We start from the raw sequence: 15,599 nt of genomic DNA on the forward strand, positions 1-15,599 counted from the left end.
CAAGAAGAGTCCTTACATCATGCACTGAAGGGCATTAGATTAGTCCTTACATTGTGCACTGAAGGGCATTACATTCTGAGTACTGTGCAGTATGTGTTAGGAGGTACCTGCAATCATTTGAATCTCCCCAAAAGGGAGTGGGCTGGCTGAGTACATTCCCCCTGGCTGCAGCAGTGGCAGCTGATCAAGGGAGACTTTGCCCTTGCCAAAAGGAGTGATGAGGGCCAACAAACCATATGAGATAAAAAGCTGAAACTCTTCCAGTACCGAGGACTGACTGTCAGATCCCGACACATAAGAAGACACCGTTCATTGCTGCTCACACCTGAGTGAGGACTTTAATCAAAAAAGCACGAAATAGGTGATTAATTTTGCACATATAAGCTATACCATTAGACTCAGCACCCTGTGGACTCCTGCTGTATTAGCATTGAAGCTCTAGTACGGTAATTACATCTTGCTGGTCAGGCACTTCCTCCACAAAAGGGGTATTTATAAGACTGTTAAAGTTGTCAAGGACTTCCAGCCTCAGATTCTGACTTCAGCCTTCCCAGTGTAAATTTCCATTCACAAAACTGCCTTAATTTCAATTGATGGTGTTCATTTTAGTTTTAAACCACCTACCTGCCACATAAACAGCCCTTACTAGCCTAGACTGACTAGTCCTGACTTGAACTCATTAAAAATCAGCAGAAACAACTGATTAAGGCAAGGATCTGGAAAGAGTCCTGTACTGAGGCATGGAATCCCACAGTCACTTATTTTTTCACAGGGTGATTTTTTCCTGGGGGCTGTGTGCCTTGACTCATTTTGTAATTCCCAGGGGAGCAAAATGAATATGTGAAGCACAGTGAGGAACGGTCTTTTATAAAGGAATCAGCAGCTCACCAAACTAAACCCCAGCTTCACTTCACTCTGAGGTTTGCCAAACCTCACAGTGAAGTCCTGGACTTGAGCAGCAAGAGCAGCTCACTTCCCGCTCTTCAGCTGAACAGGACCCACAATGTACACTAACACCAACTACAGCAAGCATTCACTACTCAAAGTCCAGCTTTGAGTGGCATCAAATTACGTTTTGATAAAATACATCAGGGATATGGCTCAAGCCTCTGCTAAATCACGGACATCTGGTACCTTATTTATCTTTGGTTTCACAGCAGTCTCCTTGTGCTAGCACATTTGCTTCCTGACATCTCAGCCTTTTGAGAGTTAATGATTGGCAAAACCAGAATTGCCAAATCTGAAGGATTTAATTTCCAATTTCAACCAAATTCAACCTCTTACAATGTTTTCTGCCTAAATTTATCTTTCTGCTCCGGACTTCAGATCATCACTCTCACCACAGTAGGCATTTGGAGTAGACAGCTACCAAAGTTGAGTAAAAAAATAATTCAAGGCTACCCTGCAAAAGATGTCTTCACAAACCTCTCCCTCTTCTCTGAAGAGTTCAAGGAAACTCACACCACCACTAACCACTCCCTTCTCGAAGGTCTCATCCTCCAAGGACAGGTTAAAGCATGGTCAGGAATGATTGGCAGCTTGTTAGAGCTGCTAAAGACTGGTTCAGACATGACTCAATTTCATCATGTCAAGTGGGCAACTTCTGCTGAAATACAGGACGCTGTAACATGCATTGGGAATAGCACCAGCACCTTAAAAAAGCAAACACTGCAATGGCATAGTGGCTTAATACTCACACTCAGCAGGAGGCACTTGTTTTCTTTGATGGCACCTATGCAGCCCACGAAGCCAATGATCATGACAAATGTCCCTGTGACGATCAGTAGGTTGGCAGCTGACAGGGACGGGAAAGAAGAGGAGAGGGTGGCAAAATTTCCTTGGGTAACAGCCAGCCAGATGCCTACTCCAAGGATTCCACAGCCTCCCAACTGGGAAAATAAAGAGAAACAGAGAAACTCAGTTATTGTATCCAAGCAGCCCCAGATATTAATCCATATCAATATGGCAGTGGTAGAATGGCTCTGCTGGGGTAAATCCAGCAGTCACACCTTACAAAAAGTCTTTCCCTATGGCACTTTCAGTAGGGAAAACAGACAAAGGAGAAAGGAAAAAAAATGTAGAGGGGGAACTCATCAGTAAGATGTAACACTCAAGAAAAAGACACAGATTTCCTAAATCCAAGACATGACTTCAAATATCAGGTCTCTTCCTTTCTAGTGAAAAAGCAGACATGGAGTAAAAGAGAAATTCCCAAAGATTCAGATCTCAAAGGCATTGAAAATATCCATATCCTACTTAGGTATCTCAGAGAGCTGCCCAGAATGGCTGAAGCACTTTTGATCCCCTGTTCCTCCCATCCCAATACACCATCTCTCATCCCTGACACATGCCGTAAGCATCCCCCGGTAGGATACCTCACACCTCTTCTTAGTTCCTGTCCAAGATCTAGCCTCCCTTGGAAGAAAGAGAGCATTTTGAGTAAAGGGGCCAGAGAAGGAGGGAGAATCCTCTTGTAACATTAAAGAAAACCCAAACAGATGTTTACTCCTAATGTGGCCACTGGTTTGATAATTCAATCCTCAGAAGAGGACTTGGTTGGTTCAGGAAAAGTTTGAGAGGGGAGCAGTAGTAGAGGCTTCCCAGGCATGTGAGCAAGAAGGGAGGATGCCAGTTCAGGCAGCAGTCACAACAAAACCATAAAATTTACCATTATTAAATACATAAGGTATTTTTTAAAAATGCAAACATTTATAGGTGTGCTGCTTATAATTGTGAGAAAGCCTGCACAACTGTAACAATCTGAGCAATTAAATAGAATTAAACCAAAGGGGATTTTGCATTATTATACAGTCACACAGCAGAGCATCACTTAGGTTTCTTTCTTTCCTGCTCTCTCTTTAAAATAACCAATTTTTATTGAATTTTATAATTGCACTTGATTATCCAAATCAATTAAAGGCTAGGAAAGAAATTGTGTTCACAGAGTAGTAAGCCAGACAGGAGCATATCAATTAAATGTCTGCATAAAGTGGATGAACATAAGGCAGCTCATGAACTAGGGACGGAAAAAGCTAATTCTGGGGCAGAGCTAAGCCTCAGAAATGAAACACAGAAGAGAAACACAACAGCCAAAGTAATTTCTTATACTAATTGCTAAGGTTGCCTCTGCATGCCACTGAATTCCCCCTCAATAAGGGACAATAAAGGCAGCTGTGTCTCAAGGCAGGACTCCTCACCTCAGTTGCAAACCAGCCTGTTTTGTTCAGAACTAGGGAGCCAAACTATACTTCATTGTAATGTACCTCAGATGCATCATCCTGCATGTCTCCACTGCGAGAAGGCAGACTCCAAGAGACAGGGAAAAATGAAATCATCTCATTCAGCAGCCTTTTCGTATACAGGCATCCCGTATCACCACACTCACCCTTTTGCAAGCACTATGGAGGGAGCACAGTCCATGCCCTGACCACATACATACACTGGAAATACCTCCCCCACTTATGGACCATGATCTTTAACATGTTCTAAAATAACTGAAGAATAACCAGGGGAGAGGAGGGGGGAAGAATACTTAAAGAAGGTAACCCATAGCAAATCATTTAAAGCAACTGAGGGGATATGAACAAAACCTATCAACATGACAACAAAGGAAAAAATGGGGGGAAAAAAAAAAAAAAAGGAATAAATTCCCTAAAATGGGAATAAAACTCTGAAGGTCTACTAGACTACATAACACCATCAAAGGAGAGGTGGCAGACACGCAAGTTAAAACTGAACTGGTCAGAGCGCTCAAATACAGTCAGGAGTAGCACTAAACTGGCTGGGGGAATACGATGGAAAGCACAACTGCGCTTCTGCCTCTGCAGCCTGGAGGATGTTCTGCCTCAAATTCAGCCTCAGAGCTGCAGGCACAGCGAGGCCACACAAATGGCCAGTGAAGCCTAACGAAGCAGATGCCCAGCAGCAGCAGAGGCAGCACCTTGCAATACATTTAGTTATTATCTTCAGTTCTTTGTTCTGAAGCAATTCAACAGCACCAATAAGAGGCAGCTCATTTCATCACCTTTCGTACTCCCCGTGTTGCTACACTGCTTTGGGTGACAGTGACACCTACAACCATCATTTCTGTTACGGGAGGTGGGTCTCGCCAAGGATGCTACTGTGTTTGGTAAAGGCAAGACCTATTTGCCCGCTCCTCCATCATCCAATAAATTCTTTATGATGTACAATACATACTGCTTGAGACGTTGTTGCCCCTAGGACATTTGATTCCAGTGTCTTCTCCCTTCAAAGTCATTCTTGTCTGTGGAAACTGGGAATTCACCAGTGGCACAAAACATCACAAAACCAGGAGACGGTTCACACAAAATGCCGTGACTGTGGCTGTACACATTTAGATCAGGGAGAAATATTTTGGGTCAGTTGGCCAGCAGGAGTATCTCACTACATTTCCCTTGCTTCAGAGGTACTCTAATATACATCAGGTTCTCTAGCAGCTCATTATCTTACTATTTTTGAATTTTCTTAGGTTGATTAACCAAACCCTGAAACGCACAAAGGGATCCTTTGAGCATTAAACCATCTGGCTCAAACTGGATTTCACAAAGCGCTGCTTAGGAAATGTCAGCACGCAGCACTGAGGTCTGCTCCACTTCAGTTTAGCTCTGTTCATTTTCCCACACCAGAATGTTCCCCCTCATGGTCCTTGAATAAAGTTGCTAAACTGTCACACCAGGCCCTGGGAAACAGGAGCTGCCCTTAAGTCTAGTCTAAACTGCTCTTTAAAGCCCCCTTTCAGCCAAGGAGTGAAGCACACCTGTAGGTCTCCATCCAGTGACCACAATAATACTCAAGCACCTGGTTAAGGAAATGCTTAATGGAACCAAGACCCACCAAGAGAGCCACAGAAGCCTTTCCAGTGATACCATAGCAGAATATTTTCTGTTCACAAATATTCAATAAACTCACTTTCTCCACCCCACCCCTCATTCAGAAGCAAACAGCAGCGTAACTGCCAGTCTAAGACACAGGGATCAGAGGGATCACGTTTATTTACTCTGCATCAGAGCGAAGAGAAAACTGTTGTAGTTGGTTCCATGCTGCCTGTCTGTTTTGATTTCTTCGTCTTGGTATCTAAAGAGCTGTTAAGTTATGGATAATTTTACTGAGTTATTTATGATGTTCCCTTTCCTCCACTTTCTCTCTCTCTACACCATCCCCAACCCCTAGTCCTTGTTTGTGCCAAACAGTCAGAAGCAGAGTGATGAGATAATAAGCCTTGACAGCTTTCAGGGCTTGCCGAGATGTGAAATTAAACAAAACCAAAACCATTAACAGGGCTACTCTTGACAATTTGAGGGCTTCCATGCAAACAGTGAAGCTGTCATGGTTGAAAGAGAAAACATTAAAACAAAAAGACTAGTGAGAAGTCTACAGCTTGAACCTGATCTACTGACAGCCAAATATGAGTCTGTATTGACTCCATGTGGTGAGCGCAGGGCTGACTTTTTTAAAACACAAAACAACAAATCTCGCTCAAAGATGTCAGGCTATTGACAACAGCATTTTTTAAATCCCCTTGTGAAAAGATTAACACATTATTTGCCTAATTGTTCATGATAATCCTTTCTGTTGCAAACAAGGCACATCACAGAAACAAAATGTAGTTTCCTCTAACTTTTTTTTTCCAATAAATGTTGCAATTTTTTGTAAAATCTCTTATTCTAAGGCCAAAACAGAGGGACATCAGAAAGGATAGTGTCATAGTCCTAAGACTTAAGAGGTTTGAGTTGTCCATTCCAGGACAGACCTCAGTGTAAATCTCCAATAGGCTGTTCAGCATGGCTGTGCCTGAGTTGTGAAATCGTGAATACAAAGACACAAGTAGTCGGTTCTTTGCAAACCCCGGACTTTGCAAGTGGCTGTGGAAGGAGCAGTTTATTCTGCTCAAGACAAATTGCTCACAGGCATTTATACAGCAGAGTCCAAGCGGGTGGCTTACTCTGAAAGCACAGATTCAGTCTGTCCCTCCTTCCCCAAGAGAAACACTGACACGTCTGCACTCACTCTCTTGGCAGAAAAGCTGCCTATGGAATTAGATCCTCCAAATTGTTCTAATGGGCTAGAAAATAAATTATTCAGACTTCAGTGCATACATTTAGAATTGATCTTACAGTATGGTAAACAAAGTAATCCCAAGCAGGCCCGGATATATGCATGTTGTTGGAGAAAATTATTCTGAAGTTATAGCTACGCTCTTAAAATACTGCAGGACAAATTGCTTCATTGTTCATGATAATGGTATTGGTGTCTTTAAGTGGGTTTTTTATTGCTTTTATTACAGAGAAAATGCATCTAATCAAGGCTTCTCATATTGTATCTGATCAGGATCTACCCATCATACTTCATCCTTCAGAAAAAAAAAATCATATAAAAATTTTTTTAGGAAAATAATAGGGCACTCAGCTAGATTAAACTCTTTCAACATTATGGGCATTTGTATGTTTTCTTTACTTGACCCTCCTCCCCTCCTTATTTTTAATGTTCACTTACAGTTTGAATTTCAGGGGTTTTTTTCTTGCTTGCTTTGCTGAGCATCAGCCTATTTTCAGAGACAGGGTTACAGATACAGACAGTAGCCAAAGAGTTAAAGAGTTAAGTCCCTGTTTCTCCTTACCTACATATCATACTCTTGGATTTGTGTCAATGAAAGCATGGTTTATTTCAAACCAAAGTTTAGAAACCACTTCATTCACCAAATTAATCAAATTTAGAAACAAATTCAAAATCTCTTCCTCTCCCTCGGATCCACTGGACTTAGAAAAACTGTATTTCTTCCCCAGTAGGCATATGGATCCGATATAGACTCCTCTCTCTCAGCCTTAGCAAATCTGGAGTAAAGACCTGTTAAACTCTACACACCCAGTCCACTCGATCTTTTGCAGTTTGATACCCAATAGTTGCAGGGAAAGCCTAGAACTTATGCCCACACAACAGGCTCTTCTGTTGGTGCAATCAATAGCTAAAGTAGAAACAACTCAGTGCTTATGCTACAGTACATTAAAAATAAATAAATAAATAAATAAATTATCTAACCGCCTTTCCAAAGCAGAATAAGGATGCCGCCACTTCAGCTCTTCGTGCACATGCAATTCCTTCTCTGTAGGGCTGCCTTCTGCTCTTGCAGCCATAGCCCAGGTTTTCAGTATTGCTTATGGAACTTGCGCAGCCGCCAGCAAATTCTCAGCTGTCATCACTCCAGAATACTTGAGCTGTCTCATAATTTGCATCAAAAAATCAATGAGAACTGGGCTTACAGATCCTCTAGAGCATTGCAAAAAGTATCCCTGATTTCCCACTCTAAGCACTAAGCATGTCCTTTCCACCCCATACTCCATCTACACATCTTCAGCACCTTGATCATCAGGCTGGCTGAGTAAGCACAGCCCCCTGAAGTCTTTGCAGAGAAGTGTAAATACAGGCAGAAAAGTCTCCAATCTATTGAGTCTTGGGATAAACCTCCTAAATTTGTTGAGACTTGGAATTTCAACAGTAGGGCACATCATGAAGTTTGTACAGAAGGAAAAAAAAAAGAAACACCCCCCCCCCCCCCCAAGCCTGCAGGCTGCAAAGCCCCTCTGTAAAAGGGAACAACTCAGAAAATCCTTTCCTCATTTAATTCAGATGGGCTCTCAGTTGTGTTGCTCCTCAGACAGACACCTCTGGTCTCAACTCCTAAGGAGTGCTAGCTCCACCCAGCAGACATACATTATCCCACATAAATTACACATCACAAACGGATGCTGCTCTACTCCCAGACTCAATGCTTTCTTTTAGAACAACATCTACTCACTGCAGTATATTCTCTCAAGCTGAAATTTTACTTTTTTCTGGTGTAATTTAATTCCACTTTTGAACTCTTTCACCAATATCTCTATGACTTATAGGAAGATGCTTTAAAAGTGCACAACTGAGGTAAGTACAGAGCATTTCAAATGCCAATCTCTTCAGCTCTGCATACAAGCTTAAAAATTAAAAGCTCTAAGAAAGTAGCTGCTTGGCCCTGCCATCCCATATTTCTTTTAATTTTGCTTAAAAAATAGTTTCAAATACAAAAATCTCATCTTGCAATATGGGCTGTTATGTACAGAAGCAGGAGTCAAACACCTCCAAGAGTGGCAGGTCTACATTCCTCACTGGTGTCCACCAGCATGACTGATCAGTCACCACCCTGATCTACAACAGCCAGGGATCTGGCCTGAATGTCATACTAGAATTTTTCTTATGAATTCATAACATGCTGTCTGCCTCTCCTTTAAAAGCCACTGTCTTGTCCATGGTGCAACACAGTGTACAGGACTCAACGTGATTTCAGAATAGACACGATGTGCCATCTTCCACAGGCCTGAACTTGATATTCTGCATGACAGGCAAGCAACTGTTACACACACACAGGTAGCTGAGGGCTACAACCCTAACCTGTGTTCTGCCAGTCAGCATGACATCCTGGAATCACACCCTCACTGCCCTCTAACTACACTGCAGTCTTGTCACAGGTTCAAAGAAACACACTTCACTAGTTCATGTTGTTGTTTTATTTCCTTTTAGACACTTTTCTCCCATAAATAGGCTTTGTTTATGGACAGTCCACCCATAGTGTAAGCCTGAAAAATACCAAGAACATTTTTATCAAGCCTAAAAAGTCTACCAACAGGACTTTGGAGCTCTATGTGGGCAAAGAAGCATCACAAGAAGTGCATTCATTTCCATAGTGTCAATAATGGAAACAAATAAAACGGTGCTTTTTCAGTTATCCTGGTGAGGATTGAGCCTCAAGAGCTTTAAGGTTTAAGAAATTCATTATTCTTCCCCAGTTGAGTTCCACCACTAAATTGCAGTCTCATACAACTAAAGTAAATTTGGGGACAATTGAAGATGTCAAAAGACAGAATATCATGCTGACACCCCGCTAATGGAAAAGTGAATAAAAAGTCATTCAGTTAATCCCTGCTGTTTTATGAGCAGCATTCTCCTACACACTTGCTCCTCTAAATCATAGTTTTCTATCAACTACGGTTACAAAAGAACAGAACTACAACACTTATGAGTGATGTTTTCCTTTCATGGGCTCAAAATTCATTGAAACACTTAAATGTGTGCTCAATCGCATCCTTACCCATCACAGCATTTAAAGCATGTGCTTAACGGCCACTGACTTTAATTAGTCGCTTCTGCAGTGCACTTAATTGGCCCATACTGCAAAGTCCTATCATTGAGGATGCAAAAACAGAACAGGTGAGTATGACCTAGTAAGACAGCATTGCTTATAAAAGATTAAACATGAACCTAAACTCTAATTCAAATTAAGGATTATGAGTAAAGTACTGAGTTAGTGACAACACACTGAAACGTGGAGCAAATGTATGAGTCAGAAGAGGGAAAGGGATGAATACACAACAGCGAAAAGAATGTGTCTCTTTTCAGGTTCTAGTTTTAACTGCTGCCAAATTGAAAGCGTTAAAGTTTTTTCATCTGCTTCTCAAATGTAATTTCTAAATCCACCTGGGATGACTATAATGAAATTGATACAGTTGTAAAGAGGAATACATGCATGAGGTCTGGAATCACAATCCATCAAATCAAGTTAAATCTTTTAAAAAAGAAGCAGATATGGAAGAAAACTGGGTGTGCTCTAGAGTCCCCGTTCTGTCCCATCTGTAAAATAATACTTTTAAAATTACTTTGCAGCATAAACTTCTAAAAGCCTAGATCCGGAGGTTTGACGTAATTTCAGTCACCTGTTGTTACATACATAGCACTAAATACTGAAAACAATAGAAACAAAGAAAATGGTAAAATTTGGTCTTTTATATAACACAAAGCCTGTGATTTCTGTAAAGGAGGTTGTTGACAGACAATTTTACCTAAACCATTTCGGGAGATGCTGAGAGAAACTGAGGATAATGAGCATCAAATAATGACTCCAGAGGCCTCAGCTCAGTTCCCTGGTTTACCACAGATTTCTTGCATTTGATAAAATCCAGATTATGTGGTCTTTAGTGCTTTTCTCTCCCCTAGAGGCACTGGATGGGTTTAGAGTAAGAGGTAATAAAATAATAAAATGACAAGGGTCATATAAAAAGCAAACATAAATAAACAGGTTTCTTAAGGATTACAAAGATGACAGAGATGGTCCTTCTCTTTCATATTACTTTAAAAGTTTTTAAAACGTGCTAACAGGCACTGTCTGCAGAAAAATAAAACGAAAAACATTTTTATATTGCATGTTTAATCCATCCATAGAGGTATGTATATAGCACAAGGCTGGTTGCTATAGAAACGTCCATAGTGAATATAGATACTATAGTTGAAATGCAAAATTAGTTGTGTATCTAAAAAAGAAAATTGCTGATACTGCGAAAAAGGGACAACAGCTAAAGCTGATATCCTCCCTCACAAAAGCTTTCAAAAAGTAAGAGTCTTGACTATATAAACCAATTGATTAAAGAGTCTCCTGCAATGCACCCTGGCAGAAGCTGAACTTAGCTCTGGAAGTTGAGTCAGATCACAAGGAGAGTCTCTGGTTTCAGTCCTGGAAGGTGGCTTTTACTAACGTGTTTGGCTCTTTACATCTTGAGGCTGATTCTAAGCACATCCTTGCCCTAGGTCCAAAACTGTGCTGATACATTCCACTGTGGTAATTTTCCTGATGAAGACCCTTTCAAAGAGAAACTGGATTTCTTTGCAAACATACAGTCCACACAATAGAACAGATCTTCTTCAATCCCTCCAGTAGTAACGCAGCTATGCCACATTCTCCTCTCTCATCCACCTTTCTGAAGTTCACTCAGCAGCCAGTGCCAACAAGGATATATCAGGTCACCATTAAACACTTCTCTTAAACCTACCAGCTGGCAGCAGAGGCCTGGAGGGAATTGCCAGTGGGAACACCAGCAACATGGCACTCCCTTCCCTCAATCCCATCATAAATACTGGGCCTGCACCCTGCTCTCTCTGGCCAGGTGCTGGCAACACCTGAGGACAGGCAAATCCCTATCGCAGGAATTCCCTTCCCACTATTCTCCAAGTCCCTCTCCAAAAGCACAGGACTCCCAGGCTGATTCCTGGCATGCCCAACTCTCTCCTTGAGGAGCTCAAGCCCTGCTCAGGAACTGAGCCCATCCCCAGCAGGGACAGGAAGGTGTTGGGAAGGAGTTGGGCCTTCTACACACTATGTCAGCTCCTAGAAAGCTGCGGGACATGACTCCAGCACAACTCTCCTATCTGAATGAGTCACTGGCATGAAAACCTTCTAACTGCTATTTATTAAGAGGCTTCTTCATATTCATGCTTCTAGTAAAGCTAAAGACACATCCCGGTCCATATCACAGCAACACTACAGCATCAATCAATGGAACTAACATAAGGTGTGAGGTTAGTGTTGGGAATAAAATGCACAAGAAAACAACTGCAGTACAAGGTGGGGGTGCTGAGGCCTCATGAATAAAGGAAAATTGTGCAATGAAAGACTGGTTCAGATTGTTCCAACACAACTTCCCACCCTCTCTGTTTTGTTTTTTTTTCCCTCCCCCCCAACAGCCTCTCTGCCACATTTCACAGTGAAAACCTGTTACTCTAAGGATTCAGCATAACCCCTTGACTGCCATAACAGCTCACATGCAAAATGAAGACTCATTGCCTTAATATTCTTCCCTGTATTAAGACAAACCAACAAAACACCAAAACCAAGTGGAGTATCCAAGATGTAAATGCAAGCTTAGCTCCATGGACAGCCAAGCACACCAGAAATAGCAACACTAATAACAAAATGTGAAATAACATCAAGATGCAGGGAGACCTCCCTTTTCTGAGGTCTAGCTTTCCACAGAAATGGGGAGAATGACCAAACTTGTACACCACAACTGGCTTTTAATGAGAAGTCTTTTTTAAGCAGTGCCATCAATAAGCAATTCACATGGTCATGGGCAGGGTTCCTACCACGTTCAGTATTGATCCCCTGATCAATAACAGACTTGTAAGCAATAATCACACCCTAATAACAAGCAGCCTTGCATCACAAAGCCCATCTTCTTTCACTGAACACCATCAGGAGGCTGAGCAAAACGTATTCTGGATCTTTTATGGATTCTTTTTAATGGACTGTTAATAATATTTGTACAGGTAAACAAAGTATTTACTACCATCACAACTGCCTAACAATACCAGGTAAGCAGTCCCTTGTAACAAAACCAGCATTCTGACTGGAATAGCAGCTCTCACTTCAATAGTTCAAATGCCTTGTCAAGAAAACTATTCTAATTGGGTGGGAGTACAGGAGAAAGCAAAGATTATTCCCTTGTTTTATGTTAGCAATTTTTAATGATTGTTTATTTATATTGGGCTTTGCCATGCAATAGCACATCTGAGGCTTTTCTGTACCCTTACTAGTTCTATTTATATACAATTGCCTTTATCCCAAGCCACTTCCAAGCACGGGCAGTATGCCATCAGTAATGAATGCCACCTCAAATAATCTTCTTTTCTGTGCTAGTTATCCCCAAAGGAAACACTATAGTCCTTTCCTATCATCAACCAAATATCTGCTATGGAAGCATTTCAGATGCTCTGGAATGAACACATTTAGTTAAACGGATCTGAGATCAGCAGCTTCATTGCAATGTCCAGACAGGAGAGCCCACAGAATCACTTGCTTTCACATTTTATTTTGCTTTTTCTGTTTAAGGGGTCTGCAGAAATGAACACAAAGACTATCAAGTAAAAATGAGCATAAATATTCCCACTGGGACTGTCCAAACAATGAGCTTACACTAAGGGCTACCTACAAGTAGCCCTCTGGTCATCGAAGTACTGTTGAAACTTCTGAACTGCAGAAGGTTTCTGGGCTAAACTCCATCTTCTTTTGTCAAATGCTACAGGATACAGCACACAAAGACTGCAAATACTTCTTCTAACTTCAGGTCTATATAACCAGCTTTTAGACATCGAGAGTGGGATTCAGGTCCCCTAACTTTAGATGTCAGTGCTATTAGTGGTATCTAGAAATCAGTGTGGCTCATCATAATCTAAGCCTGCCTCTGGTTGGCTGAATAGCTTCCTAGACACCGTTAATGGCATTGACTAGAATCTCCCTGACTGCAACAGTTGCCCAGACATCTAGAGTTAGGGCAACCCAGATCCCAGCTCAAATCCAGCTCAAATCCATCTGCACAGATTCTCCTTCCTTTGTCACTGGGAAGAAACAGGTATCTCCAAAGGTTGCTCCAGCCTATGCCAGAATATGCATCCAGGCCAAATCACCTTTTGGGAAACCTACTCTATGAAGTGAGCAAACAGCATAGACTTAAACATAAAATCTCTTCCTTGCCCTATTACCTAAAAGACAGAAAAGATGACTCTCCAAATGTCGGGTCATGAAACTTCACAACCCTCCTTGAGTTAATTTGGAAATCAATTCATCTACCCTTATTAATTAATATTACTGCTTTTTTTCTTCTTTACGATAAAAACATGCTATCACATAATACTAAAACCCCATGTGTGTGCAAATACACACAGAGAGCATGAAGAATCAAATTATGTGTTTAGCAAGTGTCTTCCAGTCAATGCTTGTGGAAAGCATTCAGCTACCTTCACACCCTTGCGCTGCCCATTACGTGTATTGCTTAGTAGCTCTTAATAAAGGAGTATGACTGACACGAATGTCTAGCTTTTTTATTACTTTGCCCCCTCATGTTATAAATTCATGAAACAGTTGTAGTTTATCTCATTTTTATGTTTGTCAGTTTTATTTACACACTCTCTCTTGCCATTAGAGGGGAAAAAGCTTTTGGGTTTCTGCAGATCCTCAATCATTCTGTGCTGAGGCTTGAAATGAGATGGAAACAAAGACTTCTGGCTCATCTAAAAATAAACCGTCATCTCAAACACTTTCTCAGCACAACCTTCCATCATAAAGCACTGCTACATAAATATGGCTTTATAAATTATATATCTTAAGTCTTTGCATGCTCACAGCAGTTTACCAATAAATGTTCTGCAATACCTGCTAAAAAAACAGACATAAAATCATTGCCAATGATGATAAATGATTACAGCTTAATAACAGTCAAGCTGACAAAGCTGAAATGTCCACAGGGTGTATTGCATTTCAAATGCCACAGGTGGAAAAATAAAAAGCTTTAAAATATAAATGTTACAGCCCTTCAGCAAAGAGAGGAAATCTAGAGAACGGCCTCCTGACACCAGGCTGCGTACCAATGTCCCCCAAAACAAAACAGTGGAATGCAATTTTAATAGGCAAGAGAATAAATGAGCTTCAGTTGCAATATGTCTGTGCTAGGTAGGACAGGTCTGACTAGAGAATAAAATCAGAGAGACATGGGAGTGAGACATTAAAGCAAGTCAACATTGAGAAGCATAACTTTATCCAAAGCAGTAACAAGAGGCTATTTTGGATAGTGAACCATATTCTTGGGTTAAGTACAAAATTATCTTCTCTGGACAGAAAGGTGGAAGGTGGCAACAGGACTCTCAGTATGAAATCTCTCAGTTAAGTTCAGGCTAAAAATCATGTTTGTAAATCAAGGGAAAAGTCTTATTTAATAACTCATCATGAGGGCACTTGCAGTCTGCAGCTGTACTGTAGAGAACCTGCTCATAATTAATGACCTATAGCCACTTAAAGCTAAATGACTGATTTCAAATTGTAAATGAGCAGCTCAGTAACAACGTCTCAAGATGATCTCAGCAGTCTCCATTCCCATTCCATTAACCATTTAACAGGCAAAACACAATCAAAAGGACAGAAAGCTCTCATCACCAGAGCCTGCCTTTAGCAGCTTATCTTCAGACGATGAAGTGAATCCCCAAGAGGTGTTCACTTCAGTAATTTTTCTGGCATTTCAGTTCCTGCATGGTCTCTCATTCTTCCAAGGGCGAGTGAGCTTTGCCTATACAGTCAACAGCAATGTTTGGTGGTTAGTCTAAAATGATGAAATGTTACCTGGCATGTGGGACACCTCAAGAACTATTCTAATGCAATGGGCTTCTGCCAGGACAAAAACAACAATAAGCATCCAATTTTCAGTCCATCTCCTCTCTTTCCCATGGCTCTCTAATAGCGTGACCGTCCATTAAGAAAATGCTCTCTCACAAGAAACATGGGTATCAAAAGTACAGCTGAAATATGGCAAGGAAGAAAAGCAGAGCAGGATGAACGAGAGGCCTCAAATGAAAGTGGAAAGATAAAGCAGAGAAACATGAAGGAAAATCATTTGAGTAAATAGCCTACTCTCCTTAACTAGTTCCCTCTAGACTCAGTGATCTGGACGAGTATTCCCCCTCCATCCTTGCCCTTCATTCTGAGAAGTGCTATCTCAGCAACTTTTGTTATTCTACTGGAGCTCTGCATTCATCCCTAATTTGAAGACTTTCTGTACTCACTGAACCAAAACTCCTTTCTGCTCAATGACTGCGGTCTCCAATTTGCTTATGGAGGGGGAATGAAAGAATTGATGGGGGAAGGGGATACCAACAGGATCACAGCATTTAAGCCAAGGGTTTGCATGGCATCACCAGAGGGTGGCAATCCTAGTGGGAACATTTACACTGCTCCTGGG

The 15,599-nt window shown here is 41.3% G+C and overlaps 1 protein-coding gene across 6 annotated transcripts in view; it reads right to left on the reverse strand.

Moving 5' to 3' along the window:
- The window catches only part of TSPAN4 (tetraspanin 4), a 453,985-nt gene that overhangs the window by 67,207 nt on the left and 371,179 nt on the right, over positions 1 to 15,599 (reverse strand). For all 6 annotated transcript variants that reach the window (XM_074918701.1, XM_074918702.1, XM_074918705.1 and 3 more), the window contains one exon: positions 1,698 to 1,889. In XM_074918701.1, the coding sequence (XP_074774802.1) occupies positions 1,698 to 1,889 (192 nt within the window). The remainder of the gene's footprint in view (positions 1 to 1,697; positions 1,890 to 15,599) is intronic.

This window comes from Athene noctua, chromosome 14 (assembly GCF_965140245.1).
Source record: "Athene noctua chromosome 14, bAthNoc1.hap1.1, whole genome shotgun sequence".
NCBI classification, from domain to species: domain Eukaryota; kingdom Metazoa; phylum Chordata; class Aves; order Strigiformes; family Strigidae; genus Athene; species Athene noctua.